This window comes from Centruroides vittatus, unplaced genomic scaffold (assembly GCF_030686945.1).
Source record: "Centruroides vittatus isolate TY-2023 unplaced genomic scaffold, ASM3068694v2 contig_689, whole genome shotgun sequence".
Lineage (NCBI taxonomy): Eukaryota > Metazoa > Arthropoda > Arachnida > Scorpiones > Buthidae > Centruroides > Centruroides vittatus.
The window spans coordinates 542029-569944 of record NW_027122434.1 but is presented as its reverse complement, the minus strand read 5'-3'; the positions used below and the strand labels follow the sequence as shown (position 1 = coordinate 569944).

Below are 27916 nucleotides of genomic sequence, written 5' to 3'. Positions count from 1 at the left end.
TTACCTTTCTTTTTTAATTAATAATTCTTCTTCTGGTTGTTTTGCTTTGTCTTTTGATAGCTGAGTTTCCTTAAAAGAATTAAATAATAATTAAACATTTAGTTAATTATACATAATTTGATCATCATTTACTAATTAGCAAATGCATATAGCTTTTTTTCTTTCACCAAAATTGTATTCAATCTAATTAAAAACAGTCATGTAAACAACATAAGCAAAATTACAATATTTATTTAATTTTACAATGGTGAAATCATAAAATTTCCCACCTTTTAAAAAAGTAAAACAACATTTTTGAGAAAGTGAAAAATGAACTTCTAATACTGTATCAAAAAAAAAAAAAATTGAGATGGACATTTTATGTTATTTTAGTAAAAGCTCTTGGACATATCAGCTCAAATTAATAAATTATTAATGAAACTGAACATGATACATTTGTGTCACAAATATAAGAAAAATGATCATCTGATCATATATTTATTTTAATAAAATTTAAGGTAAGTTCAGTTGAAAATTATTAATGAGCTATTTGTTCATAAAAATAAATAGTGTGATTAAGTAAACTGATCATTTAGTACTAAGAAACACAAGATAAAGACAAAACTTCAGGCTGGTTGCCATTGGCTTTATATATAAGCATTTTTACTTTTTAATTCTGAAAAGAATTTTGATAGCTAGGGTCACATGTAGAGAAGATTACGTCATTTGTGTAAGAATTATTTTCATTCATTTACTTTATGTAGTAATTTATAATTATGTATATTTCATTGTAGTTTCTGTAAAGATTACAATTTCAAATTAAAATTATACTTATTTTAAGAGTTGTGCAGTAAATAGTACATCCTAACAAATTTTGATTTTTAAATATCAGTAATTGCTTCCAAACTGCTTTTGAAAATTTTGTACTAGCTTACGTTATATTATATTTAATGAATTTATGATTTCTACCACTACTACTATATTTGTACACATGATTAAAAGTATCAGTAATAAAAAGTAAGTTTTTAAAAATTATACTGAATTTCATAATATTTATTTTCAGTTTTATCATAAATAATCTGCCTTTGTTCAAACACGATGTAGTGCAATCACTCGACCACTTGGCATTTTTCATCTTAACCTTTATTCAGTTGACACTCTAGCAATAGTGTCAACTGAATAAAGGTTAAGATTAAAAATGCCAAGTGGTCGAGTGATTGCACTACATCGTGTTTGAACAAAGGAAAAAATACCGACACGGTTTCAAGATTGTTAAATAAATAATGTCTGGTAAATGGCAGTCTTAATAGAAACACATGCTTTGAAAAATGTTAAAACTTACTGGAATTCTGACAGAGCAAGTACAGTAATTATAATTAATAAATCTTCAAGTTATAGATGTTTTGTTTTAACATGTCCTTTTGATAAAAGTTAAATTTGAAGATAAAATCTGTTTAGAAAGGAACCACCATTTATTCACTTTTAATGTTCTGAAATACAAACTTTTGATGACCGACCTTTCTAAACAGACTTTATCTTCAAATTTAACTTTAAACATCATTGCCATCTGACAGAATTCTACAATTGAAAATGTCCTTTTGATGTCAAAGTTAATAAAGCCAAAATTTCCAATAATCATAGCTTTATTTACTTATCTTGCTTAATGTTATTAGTCATTTATCATCATCAGTACAGGCAGTCCCAAAGTGATTACAATAAGTAGATTATACTATAGTATTTAAAATTTTTCTATGGCATTTCTTCATGAAATTTACTGTCTAATCAATAGATAAATCAAATAAATGTAAAAAATTGAGATCTGAACTTACTGAAAAAATTTAACTGATAAAACTTACTGATATTTTTATTTAAAAAATATTACCAAATCTCTTGTTCTACCAAATTAATAAATATTTTATTTTATTCACTAATTTTATTTTAAAAAATTATTTCTTACCTCTTTCGTAATCCATTGAGTATTTAATGAATTATTGGTTACTTCTTGTGATTCAGAAGTATTTCTGAAATAGTAATATATAAATTTGAACAAATAATTTTATTTGTTCAATCTGAAACAAGTTCAATTCTGTATATAAATTCATCATTTTAAAATACAGTAGAGAGTCGTTAATCGGAATCAATTGGGGACTGGGGTTGTTCAGATTAGTGATTTGTTCCGATTACCGATTATGCACGAAAAAATACATTAACCTGTCCGATGTTCAAATTTTTGTCCGTTGCGTGTCGCTTTGTGTTGAATTTCTCTCCGTTGCGTGTTGCTTCGTGTTGAATTTTCGCCAATTTTAAGCCTAATGAAAATTTTTATAATAATAATCGAGGCTATTGTATCGTTAAAAATTATTTCTTCATTTTGTACAAACAAAATAAATGTATTGAAGAATATAAAAACATGAAAATTATACTTTAGAAGTAAATCTAGTATCAAAAACGTTTGATTCAGCACGACACAGTTGACTGAAAATCGTTCCAATTACCGGCGATTCCGATTACCAATATTCCGATTAACGACTCTCTACTGTATTACATCTAATATACAATGATGATAATTGTTTGTTTGTTCTGTATACATTTTGACATAATTTGGGCAAATGCAATAAAACTTTTTAGGACCATCCTCTCATCCATGAGGTGGTCAATGACTACTTTCGGGTGATTAAACTTCATCCTTTTTGTCACCATGTATACAAAGAATCCTATCTGCTCAGCACGTTTGAAAATTTAAATAAGATAATTATTCAACAACATATAACTAAGCATTAAATATGTAATTATACATTTGAAAATTGAAATACTGAATTTGAATATTTGGTCCAATTTTTTATGACATCTGATTGACTGTCCCAGTAAACAATCAGAATTCATATTACAGTAATTATAAAACTAAAAATATATCTATTGCACTTTGTATTGAGTTAATAACTGAGTCCTTACCTCAAATAATATGGTACAGCATAGTTTGTATGGCTTTTGTACCAGGAAACAAAGAAACCAACCAACCAGTCTCAAATAATGTTGTAAATGTCAAACAAGTCAATACTGAGATTTTGATTAAATAATGTTGTTACTACATTAAATCTGGCATGTGGTATCTTGTAGGCCTCTATAACCCTTGCATTTTTATAATCATGAAATTGTAAAAATGCCTTATTGCTCTTAATGAAAGAATGTTGTAACTACTCTTGGTAAATAAAACATTATTCCATTATTTGGATCTTGCCTATTTTTATTCAGTTGAAATAAGATTCTTATAGCTTTTTTCATCTTACTTGTCTAATACAAATGCCCTATTAAAACATCAGCAATTTAACATCAAGAATCTGTAAATGACATGTTTTGTTTTTTCTCAAAATATTTAAATGGCACACATTAAAATAAATTATTTTCTATTTCTTTTAATCATTTAATTAGTCAATAAATGCCAATATGATTATTTTTTAAAATTAATTCCTTTCAATGCCAGTTTTAGAATCAGTTTGCATGTAGGCAAAATTTTAGTAAATTCTCTGCAGGTTTTAATTTAACATGGATAGGTATCAAATAAGTGAAAATCATCTTGTAATCTTGATAAATAAACAATAGTGATAGTGGTTCATTGTAAGCAGCCATTAGGAAGAAAAACTTATTTTGTTACCCCTTGGTTCATTTTAATTTTGTAGCAATGAGCAGATGCCCTATTTTTTATATTGCTCCAGGCCCATGGTCGGCAAACTCATTAGTCAAAGAGCCAAATATCAACATTACGAGTGAGATTCCTTTTGAGAGCCAAATTTCTTAAACTTAAACTATATAGGTAGATACATTGTTATTAACTTAATACATACATACAATCTTTAATCAATCTTTAATTAATCAATAAACTTTAAAATTTTAAGTCTTAATTAAACGATAGGTACTGTACATTGAAGAAAACTTGATATCATACTTAATAATATTATTATTTATTGATAAAGTTAAATTGTAAGTAAGATATTTATAAAATTAAATCATGATAATGACTGACAAACACTAATGTGAACAATGGCCTTGCATCTCCTTGGAAAGTTTGGGTAAGTCAGGTTGTAAGGAACCAAGTCCGAGCGTTATTTTTATTTTATTTTTATTTTGCTTATTATTCTATTTTTGTTTGGGGCTTATGTTTTGTTAAGACGAAGGTTTCCTCACCATTCACCTTAAGCATTTAAAAAGAGAAGAAAAATACCCAACTCACGAACGAAAAAAAAAGCGCCGTAGAAACTCGCGCGCATTTGCTCTTCCCGAGCGGCAATGAATAAGTCCGCACCGAGAAAGAGGGGGGAGACCCCACAAGAATGAGATAGGCACTCGCTAAACCTTAAATAATAAAACCGTCCCGAAAAATTGTAAAAACAAATCATGTAAAAGGTTAGTGAGTAATTGTCGGAAAAAGAGGCTGCCAGACGACGAAACAAGTTATTGTTAGCATTAAGTATGTAAATGAGGGGAGTGATCGCATTCAGAATTGTGACGTCACCTCACACTATAAATCCCGAGTCTCAAGTGAAGATGGAGAGGTGAATTCCGAATAGCAACGAGCTTGGTGAGCTTCGTAGCAGTAAGCGAGAGAGTGTCCGATAGGATCGATAATAGTTCCAAGGTGATTTGAAGTGATTCGAATTGTGGATCGACAGTCAGAGAAAGTCTTGAGAGTTTGAGGAAATAGGTTCTGAGTATATTGAGGTGACAATTAGGATCTCTAGTTCATAAGACTTATTGTTATAAGTTAAACTTTTGGTTTTGTCGGATTCCCAAGGGGAATAGAGTTAAGTTAGACATAGATTTGAATTGAGTATTGTCGGGTTGACTTTGTTGAATTTCATTGAATAAATTATTGTTTGGTTTTTACTAAATATTGTATATAGTCATTACTAGACAACTAATTAAATCTTTTGCTTTTGTTGTTGACAAATCTTCTCATTTATTTTATTCGGTGCACGCTTAAAGTCCAGGCCTGGCACGCTAACGCAAATCCGCGTAAAGTACCCGGTAGGTTAACGGTTATTTCCGGCACATGGTAGGGTCGATAATCGTTCTAAACTAAAATAGTACTTTACAAGGGTTGTATGTTGTTTTTAATTTTAGGCACGATTCCAGGTTCTCATCAATAAGACGACTTTCAATTTACTCTTGATAAGGTTCATGCTTGAAAAAGATTGTTTGCATGAATATGTAGAACCAAAAAAGGAAAAAACAGCAAATGCTAGTTTTTTCAACCAATCATATGAGTCAGGAATACTATTCCAGGTGTTAAAAATCATCATGTCTTCCTTCTCTAGGTCTTTCAAAGCAGACCACTTGTGCTATGAACTAAGTTCACATTTGTTTGTCTCCAATATTTCCATGTCAGCACAAAGACGTTAAAATTTAGAGCTCCATAATTCTTTGTTTTTTAAATCCAGCAATTGCATTTCAAAGTTGCTAATGTCAATATTAAAGGTAGAAAAATTTAATTCTGTTCCAGTAGCATTAAGAAGTTTTCTAACAAAGGCTAACATCGCTTTGCTGTTTCTGAATTCCTGAAACCTGTTGAGAAAAGTTTCCCTCATATTTAAAATTGTTGTTTTGAAATAGCAAATGTCAATATCAGAATTATTTTCTTGGTGATGTTTCAAGAGGCTTGGAAAGTTAATCAAAATTTCTCTTTCAAAATCTTGAGCAAAAAGGGCTAATTTGTTTTCAAATGAAATAACTTTTTCTAACATCAAAAAAATTGTGTTTCCTTTCCCCTGTAGTTTAAAATTAAGCTGATTTTAGATGAGATGTAACGTCTACTATGAAATAAAATTTTTGGATCCACTGATCGTCCGTTAGTTCGGATAGTAAACACCCTTCTCAAGAAGAAATGCTTTAATTTCTGTTAATAAGGAAGCAAAATGTTTCAAAATGTTTCCTCTTGATAACCAATGTACCTTGTTATGCAGCAGAAGATCTGTGTACTCACTCCCCATTTCAACTAAAAATTCTTTAAATTGGCAATGATTAAGAGCTTTAGCTATAATTGAGTTGATAATCTTAATCACCAATTCCATAACTTTGCAAATTTCTTCCGGAAATGTCTGCACACAAAGCGTTTCTTGATGAATGATGCAATGGTAAGCAAGTATCTCGTGATTATTATTTTTTTCAAAATAGCAACAAACCCGTTTCTTATGCTGGTCATACTTTTTGCCCCGTATGTTGAAATTGAGACAATTTTATCAAGTGGAATATGATGTTTTTCAATGCACTCAATTACAGCATTTGCTAAATCCTCTCGTGCTTGACCTTTGAGTGGCAATAATCCTAAAAGTTCTTCTTTAGGACCTGTAGATGAAATAAATCGTACAAAAAGTGAAACTTGCGCTGTATCATTTATGTCACAAGACTCGTCAACTGCTTTTGATAAAGCTGAAACCAATTTAAGATTCGTGACTTGCTGGTTAGTTATATTTGAAGACATTTTGACTGTTCTATCTTTCACTGTTTTAGCAGACAATGGTAACTCTTATTCTTTTTAGAATATCTGCTTTTTGTTCTTAAAATCCCGAAATAGCTCTTCGGATGCATTTATAAAACAACTTTTTATGTATTTGCCATCTGTATATGGTTTTCCTCTCCTAGCAATCTCTTGACTAACCACAAAACTTGCAATATTAACAGTTTTGGAAGATTGCATCCAGTAATTAAATACAGAACTTGATTTTTCTTGATTCTTCTGAAGTTCCTCAACTGCTTTCTTCCTTGCATCACCGACAGGATATTTAGTATTAAATGACACGTTTAGTTGTAAAGTGTCTCTCCAAATTTGACTTCTTGTTATGCACCAATTTTTCCTGACAAATAAGACAGGTCAGAAGACCATTTAAGTTTTGAATAAACGCGAAAGTCTTGGTCCATTCAACTTTAAATTCATGGTTTTCGTCTTCCGTTTTTCCTTGCTTCTTCATTGTAGTCATATCAAATAGAGCACCTAAAAAATGTTTTGTTTTATAATAATAAAGCAACACACACAAAATAATTACAATTTTTAAATTGATGACAAAAATATCTGTAGGATTTTCAGTAAAACAGACAAGCACTAACCACTGTAGACAATGAGACTGCTGATGGACTTCAACCCTATTCTACAATGTTAGCCAGGAATGTGAAGTTAGTGACATTAGCACAAAACCTCAACTCTTTGTTAACGTATAGCAGCGTGTGCACGTGTTTAGTTTTTGCTTTAATATTCATCCAGTTTTGTGATTAATGAAGTGATTTATTTTAATATTTCTGTAATTGTTTATTTGACTAAGTTGTTTATAAGGTAAGATGATTTAAATATAAGTCATTAAATATTTAGCAGGGAGTAAATATTTGTGGCAGAGCCGCACTCAAGCGGCCAAAGAGCCTCGTGCGGCTTGCAAGCCGCAGTTTGCCGACCATAGCTCTAGGCAATTGCCTACGATGCCTAATGGTAAAGCTAGAATTGATTCCTTTAATTTTTAATAAACTCATTATATAATTATATCCAAATTATTATACAATTTGGTATATTTGCCTCTATATTAATGTATTTAATTTTGCTATATATAACTAACTGAATACTTGATTTATTTCTAATATATCTAAATTTCATTACTGTATGCTACAGAAATTTAAATTTTTCAACTTACTGAGTTGTATTTGCATTTTCATGCTTTTCTGGTTCTTTTGAAACTTCTTCAGAACAAGTTTCCAATTTTTTCCTGTACTCTAATGAGCATTTCTCCCAGCTTGCTAATCTTTCTGCTATTTGTTTCTAATGTAAATAATTAGAATCATCATTCACAAATAAATAAAAAACTGTAATAACACATCTTATTGCAATATAGTACATTTTAAAAATCAAATTACAGGAAATCCTCATTAATTGAAACTTGGATAGTTTGAAATACAGCTACATTGAAATTTGAAGTGAAAATTCTGTCTGAACTGTGATATGCATATGTTAACTGATTTGTTTTGATAGAAGTGCCTCCATCCTATAAGAATATAATAGACTAAGAACAACTCTAATCTGGTTAACACAGCTTTGCTTTTAAAGTAACTCATTTTTGGATGTCACCTATAAAAGAGAAAGGGCAGTCTATGGGTACCCTTTTTTCTCTCATCTCATAAAATATGGCTGGTTTTTAGGATTGCAAGATTGGGCTACAAGTAGCAGATTAAGGTATTTGTAGGGCTCTAGGCTACTACATTTAAGCGTCTTATTACATTTTGGGTCACTTTAAAAATAATTTGAGCTACATTTTAAGGAATTCTGCTTTACATTTTATAAAACCTATCTGGCAACCTTATCTGTGCTGTTTACCTGCAGATTATTTATATTATTATTATTTAATAAAAATAGTGTTCTGTAGCCATATTCTATTTACTTAATAAAGTACATCAGTTATATGGCATTTCACGTACTGTACAGATATCTCAGATAATTCAAAATGCAATAATTTGAAGTCATGATTATTTTGTCCCTTATTTTTCAAACTAATGAGGATTTCCTGTAAATAAAATATAAAAACTATCAATACTAAATTATGAAATTATTAATTTTAAATTATTTGCTGATAATGGAAAAAAGAAAAAATGAAAATGCAGAATCAGTAATTAAATACATTTCATCTGTTATCTAACCAGACATAAGAGCAATCTATGAGAAAAGAATGTTACTATTTTTTGCACTTTAAAAATTATTTGTCCTTGTTTTGAAAAACAAAGATAATTAATTTTCAAAGCAAAAACTAGCAATAATAAATAATGATTAGAATCAAATTCTTTTTGTGATTATTATAAACATTTTTAAAATTATAAAATGTACCGCCATTATTTAAAAAAAAAGTAGCAAGTAAAGAAAACTAGTTTCCTGGAAAATTATATAACTAGCTTATAATCAGATCATTATTAAAGCAAAATTAACATAAACATCTGTCTTTATTGTTGATTTTTTTTGTTTTGCACAATTCAAAAATAAAAGTAAATTTAGGCTGGTAATGAATCAATAAAAATATAGCAATAATTCATCAAATTTCATAAACACCTTAAATCTGCTTGCACAAATTGAAATAGTATGAGAATTTGTGTTTCGTCAAAAAGATTGGAGATTGCAAAGCCAATTACATACAAATACTTTTATTGCAAATATTTTATTCAAATATACAGGTACTCTGCAATTTCTGTATTTTATGTTGTTTAAGGCAAAAGATATTCTATTTATTCATCATCTCTCTTTACAAGTTTAAAAAATTCCTTTAAAACACTGATTCTATATGACTTGCTAGCTTGTTTTTGTATATGAAGACTAACTATTCGTTGCTGAGTTTTCTAATTTGTCATTGTTTATTATATTTATTTTTGTTCTACACCTAATTAAAAGTACTATATTTCAAATTTTATTTTCTTTAATAGCAATAATAGCAGTTGTAGTAATAGCAAAAAACTAGATGGGATTAGTACAAGCAAGCAGAAAACTGTTCGCATTTGTCACTGGATGTTCGCCCTCTGGTGTTTAAAAACAAAACTATTCTATCTGGATCGTTTGATTAATTCTTGTGTATTATCAGCAGTAAAGATGAATAACAATAGAAGAAGCAAAGCTTTTGTTGCGTTCCAAATTGTAATTGCAAAGATTTACGGGAGCCTAATATAAGTTTTCATCTATTCCCACATGAAAAACAGATGATTATTTGGAAATCAGTCGGTTATATTTGTGAGCTTCTTCGAATTGTGAAAGGGTAAATTAGACTTGAGATTTGCAGTTTCCCAATTGTCAAACTTTACACGAACAAGTTATGCTGTCAACTTTAAAAGATATTTTCTTAAAGTTTAAAATGAGAGTTATTTTGTGTGGAACACAGGGTAGGATTTAAGCATTTCAAAGCCCTAAGCTGAACCCTAAGTCCCCTTACCAACCCTTCACAATTTTAGAAGTCAATCATAAAAAGAAAAGAATTAAATCAGACTATCTCTCTGATTCAATACGGTTTTTGGAAGAAAAAGATGTGAGGTTTCACTACTCTTCTGTTTTATAACTGAATTTAATTAAATTTTTATACCCACTCCATTAAAAATCTTTTTTAAAATTGGTTTTATCATTTCTTTTTTAAAAAAAGACCTTATGTTAATTCTTAAAAAGCAATTAATGAAATACAGTAGACTCGTAAATTGGCACCCCGGTAATTGGAACGATTTTCAGTCAGACTGTGTCGTGCTGAATCGAACGTTTTTGATACTAAATTTACTTCTAAAGTATAATTTTCATGTTTTTATATTCTTCAATATATTTATTTTGTTTGTACAAAATGCAGAAATAATTTTTAACGATACGATAGCCTCGATTATTATTATAAAAATTTTCTTTAGGCTTAAAATCGACGAAAATTCAACACGAAGCGACACACAATGGCGAAAAATTGACAGTAAGCGACACGCAACATAGAAAAATTTGAACATCAGACAGGTTAATATATTTTTTCGTACATAAACCATAATCGGAACAAATCCCTAATCTGAACAACCCCAGTCCCCAATTGATTCCAATTTTCGGTTCACTACTGTACTACACAAAATAAAAAGTAAAGTATATTTTGTTGGTTTGTAAAAAAAATGTTTATTACAAAATAAGACTTTATTTTATTATTATTATTATTTTTTTTTTTTTTGTACAAATGTTTGAGGCTCCTTGAAAGTCGAAGCCTAAGAAACAATTTACATAGCTTTTTACTTGTAAATCTAACCCATATAGGACAATGTCAAAGCTGATGTTTTTAACACAAAGGGCACAAATATGTATAGAACGATTTCGCTCACTTGTTTCGATACCACATAATGACGTAATTCTGCTACTATAAAATTTCTCGATAAACAGCTACAAGCAGCATATATCATTATATCAGACAGTAATATATGATTAATTTTACATTACTAGTTACAAGTGACCCAGATAAAGTAGCCATTTTGTAAAAATTCAGCACCCTCTACAGTTGAGTATACGAGAAATGCGAATTGCCAAGTAGTGATTTTGACACTACGCAGCATGACCCCTGCATAAGGTACCATGCAGAACCAAGTTTTGCAAACATTTAGTGCCATAAATTTCTATTTCAAAATAGTCAGGTGTTTCTGTTTAATCTTGAATAATGTTATATGTCATTTGTTAAAGATCATTTAACATATATTTAACATATTATTAAAAAAATAATTTCACATACCTTAACATAGTTTTCCTTTCCAATTCATAATCAATAAGAGATTGTTCAATTTGTGCATATTTAAAGATTGCATCAGAATCTACAAAATTTTTACTACTCTCAGCTGGTTTTTCTACTTTGAATTTCTTTGATGCAGTTTTCGTAACTGATCCAATATTAACTTTTTCTTGTTTCTCAAATTCATAATTTTTTACTGGTGTAACAGATAGACAAATAAAATTGTCTATTTCTTTATATATATCCTATAAAAAAAATTAAAAAAATAAAAATTCTATTTTATAACATATAAAAACAATTAAAAAAAACTTTTATTATATTTACTATGTATAACATTCAGTTCTGCACTTAATTATTTGATTTTTTATTCTGATTCTAGTTTTTTAATACAGTAAAACCTGTGTACAGTTCAAGATCTGATCAAAAAGTATATGACTTGAGGTCTGGATAAAATGCACCTATGTATCTATTTGGTTCAAACACTAGTCTCTTTAAAAAAAGGTCCTTTCTGAGTTCACACACTTCTCCCAGTGAAGCTTCCACTGTTGGAAGCATTTTTCAGTCATTTATCAGGATCTTCATTAGTCACTTGTCAAGTTTGGGAAAAACAAAAATTCAGTCAGAGCCATGTCTGGGGAATAAGGAGGCTGCTGAACCTGTGCAATACCATAGTATAAGTGACAAAAAGTTTTATGTGATTTAATGGTCTGTCTCCTAATCTGTACACGTGCAACTTTGTAGCAGATGCTAGCAAGGGAAATTTAGACACTAGAATTGGCAGAACAATTTAGAAACATTTTCAAACTGCACATTACAGTTTTCATAAACTATGAAATGAATTAAACATTGAAGTTATAAAATATGAGATTTTTTGTGATTTTGTTCAAAAATGTAAAAATATTTTTATAGAAGAATTTGAAACAACCATATACATGCCAGGCCTACTTCAGAAAATTAGAGAGAAAATAAAACACTCAGTTTTGATGCCAGGATCATGTGATACGAGTAAGTTTTGCAAATATCTTGTTCCTCTGTTTTTGCGTACACGTATCTTTTATAGTTTGAAATTTATAAACGGAGATTTAAACTTAACACACAGAAAATGTATAAAAATTAAAAACATCCAACACCTTTGATGCATTTCTGAAGGAATACATTTGGCTATCATTAATTTCCAGCACATTTTTTTGAATTTATGAACACAGTTTTTATATAAGCCATTTTGTACAATAGTTATCCCACAAAAATTTTTGAAGATTTCAAACCTCTATTAATAAATTGTCTGTTCATTGTCTTAAAAAATTTGTGCTCTTGTTATATATGTTACAGTGAAAATGGAAGGTGCAGTGTATGAACATATTCATTAGTGAATATATACATACATCATATCTTCCACTTTCATAGTAACATATATAGTCTCTTCAGAAAAAAAAAAAAACTAGAATATTCAGTTCATATTTAGCAGCTTTATATTTTAACAATTAACTGTTTAAAAAGTAAACTATTTATGAGAAAACTGTTTTTGACTAACAACATTCTAAATATTTGGATATATTTGTTACATTTTTTGTCACAAATTTAAAATATTTCTATTTTAAATTTGTAGCAAAAAATTTTAAATTAAATTTCATATATTTTTTTTTTGATTTAATATATATAGTCATGACTGAGAGCTTTAGAATTAATTTTACAACAACTCAACACATGCCAAGATTGTCAGTCACAACTGCTTGAACTGAATTATACAAAATGTCCACTTCATTCACAATCTTTCTGAGTGTTATTCTATGATCTTCCATCACCAACCACAGCTAAGGATGTCTTGATAATACAAAAGTATCAATATCAGTATCATGAGTAGTTCTAAAGTATCAATACTGGTATTGGTATTAATCTTTAAAATAATACTCATGAGACTGGTATTATGAATATTAAAGTATCAATACCAGCCAGTATCCACATTGGATATCGAAACTGAAAATCTTGCCAATTGTCACTGTTCAGTCTGTGGCTTGATTTTGAAACATTTTGTGTAATTGAAACATTTATCATTAATAACATGCTTTATTCTAGTTAGTTATTAATAAATTATCATATTTATGCAGAATGACTGGCATGCCAGTCTGTCCAGAGGAGACTATTAAATCAGATAAAACCAGCATGCCAGTTTAAGTGAAGTTACATATCCCTCCCTAGAAGGCACATTAAAATAAAACAAAAAAGTTAGGTCTATTCATCAATCGCACACCATGCTGAATAAACAATAACCTCACACAAAAAACCAAGAACGGTGCGTTATCACATATAATTATTGAAAACGTTTGTGAAAAACGTTTATCACATATTATGTTCGAAAACGTTTGTGAAAATCGTAATTATATGTGATAACGCACCGTTCTTGGTTTTTTGTGTGAGGTTAAAAGTTAGGTCACATAAAAATGAACGAGTTTTTATTCTAAAACTGAAACTGTCAGCATTACATCAAAAACTACAATTATATGTTTAATTTCTTCATTTTCTCTTCTTTTTAACGACATAAAATACTCTCAAAATTCCAAAAATGCTTTATGTGTATTTTATTGTTATTTGATTCAAAAATGCAAAAACGAACATATCAAATATAAGAAACTTGCTGTAAATTATCTTCTTACACCTATTAACATGGACTTTATGTGAAATTTGAGAGGAAGGTGTTATTTTTAAAGTCAGGGTAGATGGTCAATGTAGCCCACAGTGACTGACCCACCACCGCCACCACCGACATTAATTGTTTTATTGTCTTGTAAACAAAAACTCTCTTCCTGATTTTAAGTCAGTCAAATTACAATGTTATTATTTTATTGTACTCAAAAGAATGTTTTCTTTAACGTTTAACAAGTTTAATTAAATCTGATTAATTTTATATTGTATCAGGTCAGTCCATAAGTTCGTGCGTATTTTTATCTACAAAAAAAGCAGCAAAAGATTTTAATTAAATTTGATTTCAATCTATAATGTATTCACCATTATTTTGTACAATTTTTTGCCATCTCGATGGTAGCTTTTTAATCCCGTCTTCGTAAAATGATTTCGGTTTTGAATCAAAATATTCAGAAATAGCCTTTTTTACAGTGCAGACTAGTGCAGAGAGAGCATCGTCATCGAAGTCGACGGATCTTCCCGTACGAGCCTTATCCTCCACACTAAAATCGTTGTTTCTAAATCTTTCAAACCACTTCTGCGCAGTCCTTGAACTAATTACGATTTGATTATGTACAGTATTTATTTTTTTGGCTGCATTTGTAGCATTCTCACCAAATAAAAAGTATAAAACGTGTCTTTTATATTCGTCGGTTACTTCCATTTTAACGAAAATAAACAACTGAAATGTTCACAATTCTGAACAGTATTATATGAATGAGATCCAATTTAACACTTCGGTGTAAAAATTATCACATTAGACTGACTTTTTTAACAGCAAAACAAGATTTTTCTCAAGGTCATAAAAATGCGCACAAACTTATGGACTGACCTGATAGTTGCAGTTTAATTAGCATGCCAGTAACCCTGGGTTTCTGGCAAGCAAGTGTCTCCATTTATATGCAGCAAGCCAGTCATTCTGCAAAAATATGGTACTAAAACTGGTTTCTAATATAAACTAAATGTTACTAATACTGTTTCAGTTGATTTGAGATTTTAACATATTTTCAAGTTTTTCAAATAATTGGAGAGCTATTTATAAACAGTAATCTGAACTAAATATACTGTATATACATTTGTAAATAAAATTTGATGTAATAAATTTATTGATTTTTGGTCATTAACCAAAGTGAGTGTAACATTTTGTCTTGATTTTGGCCAAAACTGACTTTAAAACCCAAATCAAGTTTTGGTTCTCACTGCAAAATCCAATTTTGGTCAGATCTTACCTGTTTGTGAAAAATATAATTATACCAGATCCAATACCCAAAGAAAAGTAGCAATACTGGTATTAGTATAGATGTACCGGTTTTGGCCAGTGTAGTACCAGTTCTGGTCAGAAAACAAATTTAACTTAAAAATATAATCACAAATGAAACAAACTTTTATTGTTAACTGTGTGAACAGTTAACAATAAGAGTTTGTTTCATTGGACATATTTGAATATGTGGTGATTATATTTTAAAGTTAAATTTGTTTTCTGGCCAGAACTGGTACACTGCCAAAGCTGCTACATGTACCTTAGTATGGACCGAAAGTATTGAGCACAAAAAGTATTCAGTATTGAAGGAAAGTATCAATATCAGCTGTTTCAGGACATCCCTAACCACAGCACTTTCTCAATTGTTTCTGGACTTTTGCTGGTTAGAGGTCTACCAGGACAATCGTTGCTTTCAACTGATATTCAGCCTTCTTTGAAATGACAATACAACTCTTTAATATGCATAGGACTCATAGCATCCTTACAGAAGTTCTCTCTATTTTCTCAATTATCTCTGATTGCATGTCACCAAGTTTCTAATGAAATTGAATGCAAATTCTTTGTTCAGTATGTCCTGTCATTTTCACTTAATCACTAATGCAACAATAACAGTGTAAATATGCAACTATCAAGACTACCTGATAGCAACTACAGTGTAGGACAGCTTGCCAAAATTCAAACATATAAATTAGTATCCAAAGTCGCATGATGACAGTCTTCTCCCCAGCTTTCAAATACATGCAAAACAAAGAAAAAAATAAAAATAAGAGTGGGTACTTTTTCATCAGACCTCGAACCAGATTTGCATGCTAACAAATTATTTTTTCTGTTTTGGAAGATTTCAGTAATTTTTTTCTTTTTTTAAAATCTAAACTATACAAGATAAATGTCACACAGCCTATGTTCATTATTTTGTAGTAAAATCAAAATCTTTAAAGGATTCAATTTTGTTCATGATTAATTCTAGCAAAGACACCGTCCATATGACCCCTTATCATTGAAAATCTCAGTAGTTACTCTGCATCAAGTAAAAAGTCACTGACTGACTATATATACAGCAATTGGAGTTGTTGATTTTCAGGAATTGATTTCTCCACACTCAAACACCAATAGTGATTATATACTTCCAATTTTTCAATGTTTTAATAATAGTTAAAATGGTTGAAATATTGAAAAACTGGAAGCGTATTGAAAAAGTGTTGAGTGCTTTGTTTAGCTTGTATGGAAGAAAACCCACTGACGAGGGAAATATTGTAATTTCCAAAATGTATCTGAATAAAATAAAGTTGTTGATTGATTAGTAATTATGATGTCTGTGAATGTGATAATTCCTAGAAAATTAAGGTGTTTTGACCAGTTATATATTCAGAGCTGTATTTTTTCTTCTTCATCCAGTAAAGCAGATGCTCCTTTAAAAAAAATTACTAAATCTAGAAAGCTCAAATTTAAACTTAAGCTTCCCTCATTATCAGTGACATGTTTATGAAACTTTCAGGTCAAAGTTCATGGGGATTCTCCACACAGCTATTATTTTTGTTGCTTAATTTTATGCTTGTAATGATAAAATTACATTGAAACAAATGATTTTTATTCAAAACATTCTGTTCAGTGCTCAAGCTCAATGTGCACTGAACAGAGTAATGTTTCAAACAAAATTCACAAAGGAAAGAGTTAGGATAGTAAAACACTTATACTAATCTAATATTGATTATTATTGGGTCTCTACATTAAGATTGAACTAATTAAATTAATTCTCTCTGAATTTGAAATGAAATAAGACTTGTTATTTCTTTTAACATTAATAAATTTCAATTAAATTTTAACATATCTGAATCTGAAAAACTACATTACCTGAAATGAGATTCAAACCTCAATTCATAATAATCTCTATACTTCCCGTTAAACATTTCCAGTCAAGACTTTCTTCAGATATATACTGTATATCTGAAGAAACTCTTGACTGGAAATGTTTAACAGGAAGTATATGAGATATATATCTCTGAAGAAACTCCTGTTTGATTATATATCTTTATATATCTGAAGAGATATAAAAAAACGTGGTGTAACACACTTAAGAAACATCTTTCTTACTGCACTCCTAGAATAATTTAGAATTTTACACATATTTTACTCTCTTAGAATTTTACACATTCCGATGTTCTCCAGTGTAGTGTAACATCTTTCTTGTTTGCCAGTATAACAAAGAATGAATCTTTCATTGTCTAGTTAGTTTTCCACCTCAGGCAAAGTTGCTACTTGTAGACCAGTGGTTCTTAACCTTTTAGTGATGACGGACCATTTATCAAAATTTTTCTCTTGCCATGGACCACGAGCTGTTTGGCAGTAATATAAGTTCTTATAAGGTTGTTCTATAAATTAAACATGTATAAAATTATTTGAAACCAAGAGTATTATATTTTTTGCAAAAATGTTACATTAATTATATTATTTTAGTGCAATTTTTGTAACTGCATAGTGTTTACCAACTGCTGGATTCTTTGTTCAGTGCTACTCAAACCAAACGCATGTCGGCACTGGCATCCAACCGATTTCGATGTTTACTTTTAATTATCAAAAGCACTGAGAATCCTTGCTTGCATAAATGCGTGGTTGAAAATAAAGTTAGGTACCGTAAAGCAATTTCTCGAATTTTAGAGAAAGCAATGTTACAAACGTGGAGAAAACCCGGAGAACTCCACGTGGCCAGCCCGTCCGAACGCAGTGAAAACCCACGACCAAACTCTCAGTGTTTAGCAACAGAACCGCTCGGCCACTGGTGGGCATCTCAGCACACTGTCTGTCAATAATTGGGTTCAATGTATCAAACGCAGAAAAATTCTCTTTTTCAACTTTGCTGATCAATAGGTCGATTTTAGCGATAAACGTACTGATTTTATCTCCATATGCAAATATATTGCTAGTGCCTTCCAATTTCATATTTCCTGACTGTTGTAGTTCAAGGTTCAATTTATTTAGTTTGTGCAAAAAAATCCACTAAATAAGCAAAATGTATTTGAAATTTGAACTGACAAAACTCGTCGTCAACTCGTCGTCATTTATTTAATAATTTTAGAATGACTTCACGGACCACTTCGGGTGCTTTCAGGGACCACCAGTGGTCCACGGACCACCGGGGGAGAACCACTGATGTAGACAATAATGAGACACCGAGGGGGGCATATTTTACATATATACACAACAATCTGTTAATGCAAACAACTTTAGCAATCCTGTAAATAGCATAGAATATTTTCATATATAAAACTCTTTTATAAAAATACTTTTTACTTTGTTGTTTCACAATATAAAACTAAAGAATTTCACTCTTTACATTATAAAATCATATTTTTTAAAATAACTAAACATAGATTGAAAATCAATTTAATATATAGACCGTTTATTTTGAAAGGAATGTAAGTCCATTTTTTCTTCTTTCGAGATATTCAAACATTTGCATTTTAGTTGATTCAAAAATATAAATAAAGTGTACTAAGTTTGACAATGTTTCTATGACTTTAGAAATATGTAAGTTGATTGCATAAAGACTTCTATGTGAATTTAACTAAACTAATATATTCTTTCTGGGCCATAAATGGATTTACACCATTTTCGTAATTATTGAACTGTAAAATTTATTAAATTTTTATTATGTAAAACTCAATTTCACTTCAAACACATTATGTTTTATTCTGATTTTGTTTATATATAATAACAAGAAATAAAATATTGTTGTTTATTCTGAATATTAAAAATATTTACTTACCGTTAAACTATTTTATAAGTTTATCATTATTATGAGCTTACCATTAGACACTGCTTTGCATTTAGGTTCATTACATGGATTTTTTTTCCATTCCATCAAATTGTACATTTGTTGGTAAAATTCATAGTTTTATTCCTCTGTTGTAAAGGGCTGTCCACAAATGATGTCCACACTGGAAGCGACTTGTTTTAAGAGAGGGTTAACCCTCTCCCTTAAGACAAGTCGAACAACGGGGGTTGAGCATTAATGGACATCCATTTCTTTCATTAAATTTTATACAGTTTATGCATTTTATATTTATTTCAAAGTTTCTTGTATGTTTCATTTCCACTTATGGTATCTATCATTCATAAAGTGATGAAGGTTTTAATGGGGGTTGCATTATGTTGGACACCAAACAGGGGAAGGGTTACAAAAACTTGGACAAACTGGGACAAGAGGGGAAGAGTAAAAGTTCAAGGAAAATGCAGATGTAATTTATGGACAGCCCAAGTGCTTAATTACACTGCAGAAAATGGACTTACACCACTTTCATAATCAATGATTATGCAATGTCATTTACCAATGAATTTTTAATTGACCAAAGCGTATGGTTATTTTAAAATGCTAAGTGTGAATTGTTTATAAATAAAAAGTTTACACTAAATTGTATGTATGTTATGTAATTTCTCAATTTTTTTCCAAAACTGGACTTACACCACTTTCAAAATAAATGGTCCATATATAGCCTATAAGAATGTATAAAAATAACCTAAATCTATCAATAATGCACAGGTTGTCTAAAAGAAACCAATCTTTTGCTCTAGAAATATAACTAGATGGTACAACTAGTTTATTATGCAAAGAATAATTTACCTCTTAGAGATACACAAGAAATAATTAATAAGTCAATACAATATGACCATTGTGGAACATTTTGCTAATCATAAGAAGGGGTCTGTTTCATACTTATCTAATAAGATTCAAGACAAATTTCTTTTACTCTTAGAGAACCATGTTTGAACTGAAAGTCTTTCTAGATGACAATTAAAGAATCAAAATACTTTTCCTTGAGGTTTGACTGTACACCTGATGTATTGCATCATGAACAAATGTGCCAAATTATTTGATATATATTTATTATAAACAATTCTATTATGATTGAGAAAGCTTTCTAGACTTTATAGTGATAAAAGAAAAAAACAGGTAGCAGTTTAGCCTATAAAATTGTCAATAAATTAGAAAAAGATAGACTATACTCTAAATGTTAGAGGTCAAGGATATGACAATAGAGCAAACATGGCAGGTGTGTATAATGGAGTACAGGCCATGATTTCTCAAAAAAATGAACAAGCTACAAACTGTACATTTCTTGTGCAGCTCACAGCCTTAATTTGGTTCATAAAAATGCTGCCTCTTCAAATGCTAATATGACCACATTTTTTGGAATTGTTTAGACTTTATATGTTTTTGTGAATTCAATGACTAGATGGGATAAATTACTGTCTGTATTAAAAACAACTTTAAAAGGTCATACAGACACACAATGAGCCTCAAGAGCAAATGCCATCAAAGAATTGCACTAGCAAATAGCCCAAGTGTATAAGATATTAATTAATTTGAAAAATGAGTAATCATTGTGTGCAATATGCTGAAATTAAAAGCATATTGAAATAATGTACATAAGAATTTAAAATTTATTTACAGTAGAGCGTCATTTATCCGAATCATTTGGAGACTGGGGTCGTTCGGATAACTTATTTTTCGGTTAACCGATTATGTACGAAAAAATATATTAACCTATACCGTGTTGCAATTTTTCTCCGTTGCGTGTCACTTCACATTGAATTTTCGTCAATTTTAAGCCCAACAAAAATTTTTATAATAATAATCGTGGCTACTGTATCGTTAAAAATTATTTCTTTATTTTGTACAAACAAAATAAAATATTGAAAAATATAAAAACAAAAAAATTATACTTTAGAAGTTAATCTAGTATCAAACATGTTCGATTCAGCACAACACAGTCCGACTGGAAAGCTTTCAGTTAACCGATGTTTCGGTTGATTGGCTTTCGGATAAACGACGCTCTACTATATCTACATGGAATTTAATATTGCAAGAAGTTGATAAAATAAACAAAGCTTTGCAATCAAAAACAATAACTATAATTAAAGCTTCACATTTAACAAAAGGATTATTTAATTCCTTGCAGTAAATGAGAGACACCATTTAGAAAAATATTTTTTCTCAGAGTGAAAATTTGGCTTCAGAAATGGAATTGTCCACAGATTTTGAAAACAAACAAAGCAAAAATATTAAATTAGATGAACAATCTCAGCAATCAGTTCCTTATAATGTTAAATATTTATTTACAGTAGAAATGAAAAGATTAATATATATTTTAATAACACAACTTAGATGGAGATATGAAAAACTATATGTGATTTCATCTGAGTTCAAATTTTTAACAGGTGAAAAATTAAAGTCAATGGATACAAAAATTTTAAAAAACAGCTTGTGATTTATTCCTTAAATATCTAGACGATATAAATTCTGTAGAATTATCATCAGAAATAATCAGTTTCAAAAATCAGGCATTGACATTAATTCCAACCTGAAAGTAGCTACAAGTTCAGATCTTTCGAAAACGATTCATGAATATAGTTTAGTTAGTCCTATCCAAATTTGAAAGTTACAGTAAGAATACTCTTAGCACTCACTACCTGTTACTGTACCTTCTGGTGAAAGAGGCTTTAGTAAACTAAAAATTATCAAAACATATTTACAACTGTCACTTGCTCAGGAAAAATTGTTAAGTACAGCAATTTTATCAATCAAACAAGAATTTACAAAACAAATTAATTTTGATAAAATAATTGATGAATTTGCTTCATAAAAGCAAGAAAAGTAAAACTTTAAAAAAAGATTTTATGTTGGGCATTTATTTACATAAGTATTATTGATATAATTTTGTCTCTATTATTAAAATTACTGAAAAATTTGTAATATTCTAATTCATTTCATGTAATATTTATTTTGTTTTTCTTCTGTTAAGGTTTCTGTTATATTGTTTTTAATACAGCGGTGCCTCGTATAACGTACGCCTCACATAACAGACGTTGCGAACAATGGACTTTCTGTTTGACCGTTACGTGACTCGAGCAACGGACTGACTGCAAACAACAAACTTTTCGTTCAGCAGTTACGTGAGGTGAACAATGGACTTTCTGCAAACAAGTGCGAATGATGTTTCTACTCTTTTGCCATTGCCAATGACAATCTCCTATTTTTAAATGTTTTCTTGGCTTCCCAGAATAGCTTCTTGATGTAGGTATTTTAGGAGCCTTTGAAAACAGTTGCTCTTTGGCTGCAGAAGAGTAAGCTGTTTTTCTTTTGTCTTCTTCACAAGTAGCCCCGACTGTCGAGCTGCTTCACCACTCGAAGTACTTGGGATTCGACTTACTCCCTTGTTTATTACGTACATCACCTCAGTGCAGGGTATTTACATTTATTCAAGTGTTGTGCAAATCATGGCTTCTAAAAAAAAACAGAAAGGTGATTTCAATTGAAACAAAGCAAGAAATCATCAGGAGTGAAAGTGGAGTAAACCTTGTCAAAGAGGTGGTCTCAGCAAGACCACCATCAACACCATTTTAAGCAAGAAAGACGCCATCAAGTCAGCCAAAGTTACCAAGGAAGTCTCCAAGATCTTCCATGACGAAATGGAAAGGCTGTCGATGGTTTAGATCAATGATAGACAGGTGAAAGGTGAGAGGTGATATCTCTAACCAAGAAGTTATCTGTCAAAAAGCCAAACTCATCTATGACGAGTTGAAGAAAAACACTCCTGCAATAAGCTACAGCAGTGGCTATGAAGAAGAGGAGTTTAAAGCCAGCAGGGGGGTGATTTTTTAGGTTCAAGAAAAGGTGTGGAATCCACAGCATCACCATGCACAATGAGGCTGGCAGTATTGACAAGGAAGAAGCAGAGAAGTTCTCTGTTGATTTTCAACAATTTTTCAAGAATAAAGGATACCGCCTGCAAGAAGTTTTTAATGCTGACGGAACTGTTGGGCATCTTCTCTGAAGAAGATGCCCAACAGGACCTTCATTACCAAAGAGGAAAAGACTTTGCCTGACACAAGCCCATGAAGGACAGGCTGACACTCCTGTTTGCAGCCAATGCCAGCGGAGACCTGAAGATCACCGTTGGTTTACCATTCTGAAAATCTCAGGGTTTCCAAGAAGAACGGCATTGTCAAGTCCAACCTGCCTGTCCATTGGAAGTCTAACCAAAAAGCCTGGGTGATCCAGGTTGTCTTCAAGGAATGGATCCTGGTAACCTTTGCTCCTGCTGTAAAGAAATACCTGATGGACAAAGAGCTGCTGCTCAAAGCCCTGGTGATACTAGACAAAGCTCCTGGTCACCCAAAAGACCTGGAGGAGATCCTGAAAGAAAGCTATCCTTTCATCAAGGTGTAGTATCTGCCAGCAAACACCACTGCTATCCTTCAGCAAATAGATCAGCAAGTCATTGCCAACTTCAAAAAACTGTACACTAGAGCTCTCTTCATGAAAGTGTTTGAAGAATGTCAGCTTTGTAGAGATATGACTGTCCGAAAGTTCTGGAAAGAGACATTTGATGTGCTTGTGGCAATCAGACTCATCCAGAATGCCTGGGGAGAAGTCATGCAGAAGACCCTCAATTCAGCCTGGAAGAGGCTTGTTCCTGAATGGACCTAGGAATCCTCAAATGGACCAGCTGGTTCAGCTGAGGATACAGAAGGGGTGCAAAAGATCATCTTGACGGCCCAAGAGTTGAAATTGGAAATGGAAGGTGTGGAGGAGCTCATTGAAGAACACCAAGAAAAGCTGACAACTAAAGTTCTGTAAGCACTTCTGGCCCAGAAACATGATGAAGCTCAAAGGGAAGCTTTGTGTGACGACGAGGCAAAGCAATCCAATCAACCAATTTCAACTGCTGCCATCAGGGACTTCCTTGTCAAATGGAGAGAGGTTCAGGAGTTTACCAACACACACTATCCAAACACAGCTGAGGCCAACAGGATCAATGATAAAATAAAATAAACAACCATTCCAACTTCAGCAAAAATTAAGAATGCTGCAAAGTACCACACCCAGATCTTGGAATTAGCAGACTTGATATGTTACACATCTTTCTTTGGCTTCGAGGACAAAACTTATATACAGGGGCGAGGAGTACCGATGGGTAGCCCTATGTCTTATATACTCTGCAAATTGGTACTTCGCAAGCTAGAAAGCAGTATTCTCCCGATAGTAGAGCATGATATTTTATTATACGTGAGATACGTGGATGACATCTTTATTGTGTGGAAGAACAATCGCAACATCAAAAAGTTTATAGATATAATGAATCAAAACCCCTATGGTTTAACTCTAGAGTTGGATCAGCAAAGTTATAACAGTGTAATTTCTTGGATCTTACTATAACATGTGTAGGAGGGGAAATCCACACAAATGTCTATCGCAAACCGACATCATTCGCAATCGTTATCTTTAAGAACTCCGCAGACCCTGGGCATATCAAGATGGCAATATTTCGCTCGTGGATACAGAGAGCACACACACACTGCACAGATGTTTTGGATACAATTAAAGAACTACAATACATGTGAACAACGGCTTTGCAACATGGCTACAGAACAGAAAAAATAGATGCTCTCATCAAGAAGAACCATAACCGAACACGTGGGAGAAATAGAAACAAACCAAGAGAAAAAGTGATTCTCGATTACATTCCTTTTCTTAAGCCGTTAGTTAAAAGGATTTCTAGTAGGAATTTGCAAGTTATTTATCGACGCAATCCAACTATATACAAGCTTTTAAGGAATGATAAGATGAAGTATGAGCGTAACTCACTAACAGGAATTTATTCGATACCATTAAGGAATCATAGGTTCGATTCTAAATTAGTATATATAGGGACAACTTTGAGAAATTTAAAAAAGAGGATTAACGAACACAAACAATCAGTGGAAAAATCAGTTGACAGTACGGTCCTGGCCAATTATGCTAAGCAGCAGGGCATCACGGTCTTTTGGGACCAAGCCTCTATCATCAGGTCTACTAGATCGAGACATGCAATAAAGTTTTTCGAAAAATTGGAAATCCACAGAGCGCAGAGAAGTACGCAATGCATTAATTATAGGGACGCTGATGGGCTTTCCACGACTTGGAAATCTTTGTGCGATGATTTGGACTAAACATAGAAGTACGATAATCCTAGAGCTGATATTGGTCTTGTTTTAAGTCCTTAATGACGGATGAGGATAATTGTAAAGAAATACTGCGATAATCAGTGATTGGTTTAAACCGCATGTTTGTTTTTTGTTTTGTTTTTATTTTTTGTTTCGTTTTTATTTTATTTTTATTTGTTTATGAAATATTGGCATAATTTTGTAAATTACAATAATCCTGTTTATTTTATTTTATTTTTATTTATTTATTTATTTATTTATTTATTGTAATCGTACTGTTAATTTACGTAATATTTGTTCGAATTTCATATTTGATTTAAAGAAGTAACTGAAGATGGACGCTTAATGCGTTTGAAAACGTTCTTAGGATTAAAGAATTTTTGCTGAAGTTGGAATGGTTGTTTATTTTATTTTATATTGTCTCTTCAGTAAGGAAATATAGTTTTATTTATTCAGGATCAATAATTTCTGCAATACATCCTTGCCCATCATTTCCGACAGGTGTTGAAGAGAGAGAAACAGACCTCCTTGGACATGTTTTTCAAAAAGCCAGCTGCCAAAATACAAAGGATGGAACAAGAGGAGTTGACCGTGCAAGCCCCAGAAGCCTCTCCTGAATCTGACTCTGATTAAAAAGCAATAAAAAGAGACCTGCTGCAATGTGTAAAAAGTGTGTGTCTGTATGAATGTGTGAAGAAAGTGTTCCTCTACCTCCTCCTCACATCTGACTACCCGGCATAATTGGTGACTGCTCCATTTACACTTTTTTTTAATGGTACGGTACGGTTATTTTATGCTGAGGAACAAATTAGATGTTTCAACATGTATTTCTATGGGAAAATGCGTTTCGTATAATGGACGTGCACCCGAAACAGATAAAGCACGTTATATGAGACACCACTGTATGTGTAATTTTATGTTCCTCTACTATTGTACTATTGCTGCATTCTGAAACGTTTTTATTCAATACTTATTAGAAATAAAGGATATACTATAGATTACTCCCTATGGAATTTCGTGTGTTTGGGTACATATCTGAACTCAGGGGACCGAGACGAGTTCAACGATACTCTACTTTTGGACCAGAGACGAAAAATAAAAAAGTTATCATACTTTTTTCAGGCGATCGCACGATGATAGGGAGTCGCGTTGCTCTCCGCTAAGTCGGCCTCACTATCGCGATCGGGAGTCCCGTTGTTTGCCGTTAAAATTGCCTTTAGTAGACGTTCCCCCTTTTATTACTTTGTTCAAGAACTACCGTGAATCGATCACTAGTTTAGCACATGGCGGCATGTGGTGGCTCCCATACGAGAGGTCAGTCGGGCCGCCATGTTCGCTGCCATAAGTAACATTAACCGAAATGGCGATCGCACGATGATCGGAAGTCGCATCGCTCTCTCCGCTCTCGTATCGCGTGTTTAACGCTCCGGGAGATGATCGTAGTCAGACGTCGCAGTTTGCAGACTTTACCGCAAGATGACAATACTAGCAACTACGGTGCCGTTTGCATGAGAGCATTAAAAAAGTATGGTAACTTAAAAAGTGTGATAACTTTTTTATTTTTCGTCTCCGGTCCAAAAATAGGGTACCGTTGAACTCGTCTCGATCCCGAGTTCAAATATATAATCAAAGTCCTGAAATTCCATAGGGAGTAATCTATAGTACACCCGAAATGAGAAACTATATACATAGGTATAAAAATTTATCCTCCTACTTCAGATGAAAATACCTCTAGAACCAGCTCTGTGTGGCACACATATCAAACTTATGAATAAGTACATACAAAAACCAGCCAAAATGAAGTTTAATGCAAGTAATGAAAGTTAAATCCAATAGAATTCATCTACATTCATTTTTAAAATATCTTGTTCTATTTTCCACATTATATTTTATCAAGCTGAAGATGACAATTTTAAAATTGCTGAAAACAAATGTTTTCAACAATTCTGGATTTTATGTGTATTTATTTGTGTATAACATCCACTTAGAAGATATTATTAGTATAGCACTCATATTTCTAGGCCAATGAAAGGCATCATGCATCCTTTTATTAGATATACATATCTGATAAAATAATGCATGGTGAATTATTCATAATAAAACTTTCTAATACACTAGAATTGTGTTTTGAATGTGATGAGATACAATCCTTACACATGTTAATAAAACTGACAAGCACACTTGACACCAAATTTGTATAAGTAATAATGCACATTTTCAAATATCTATTTGAAAAATATCTATTTGAAAATTGTTAAGAAAATACAAATTTTGCTTAAGAAGTCATTGGCATATCCACTTAAATTTTGTTCTTATTCTAAATATGTTTTATTTCACCTGAAGATATTTGTAAAATGTTGAATTCACTTCGAGCCCTATCATGAAGCATTCATTCATTCATTCTCACATTCGATCAATACAAAAAAAAAAAAAAAAAAAAAAAAAAAAAAGAAGGTAGTATTCCGGCGATTTCGGTAAAGTTTCATTTCAAATTAGTACGCACCTCTTTGGGTACGATTCATTATCTAGAATTACCTCTAACGTTCTTTTACGCTGATACGAGAGTCGTCCTTTAGAAGTTTTCCTTAATTCGTTAACTGTATTTGCCATGTTATATTCAAGAATTAATCGCTTAAGTAACCTGATAAATATATATGGCTCTGTCCTACTTGGTAAACACTTTCTTCATAAATAATATATATTTTAAACATTATTATTTACAAAAAAATACCAAGTATCATACACTTCGAACGAAAATTATAATGACCGGGTTTAT

The 27916-nt window shown here is 31.4% G+C and overlaps 1 protein-coding gene across 1 annotated transcript; it reads right to left on the bottom strand.

The window, feature by feature from the left end:
- On the bottom strand, nucleotides 1-27903 carry LOC136980295 (uncharacterized). Its single transcript, XM_067276383.1, has 5 exons — nucleotides 27676-27903; nucleotides 11220-11461; nucleotides 7650-7774; nucleotides 1937-2000; nucleotides 1-69 (listed from the first exon to the last, which is right to left on the bottom strand). The coding sequence occupies exons 1-3, from the start codon at nucleotides 27748-27750 to the stop codon at nucleotides 7765-7767; spliced, it is 327 nt and encodes a 108-aa protein (XP_067132484.1). The 5' UTR covers nucleotides 27751-27903; the 3' UTR covers nucleotides 1-69; nucleotides 1937-2000; nucleotides 7650-7764.
- Between the last annotated feature and the right edge of the window lie 13 nt (nucleotides 27904-27916).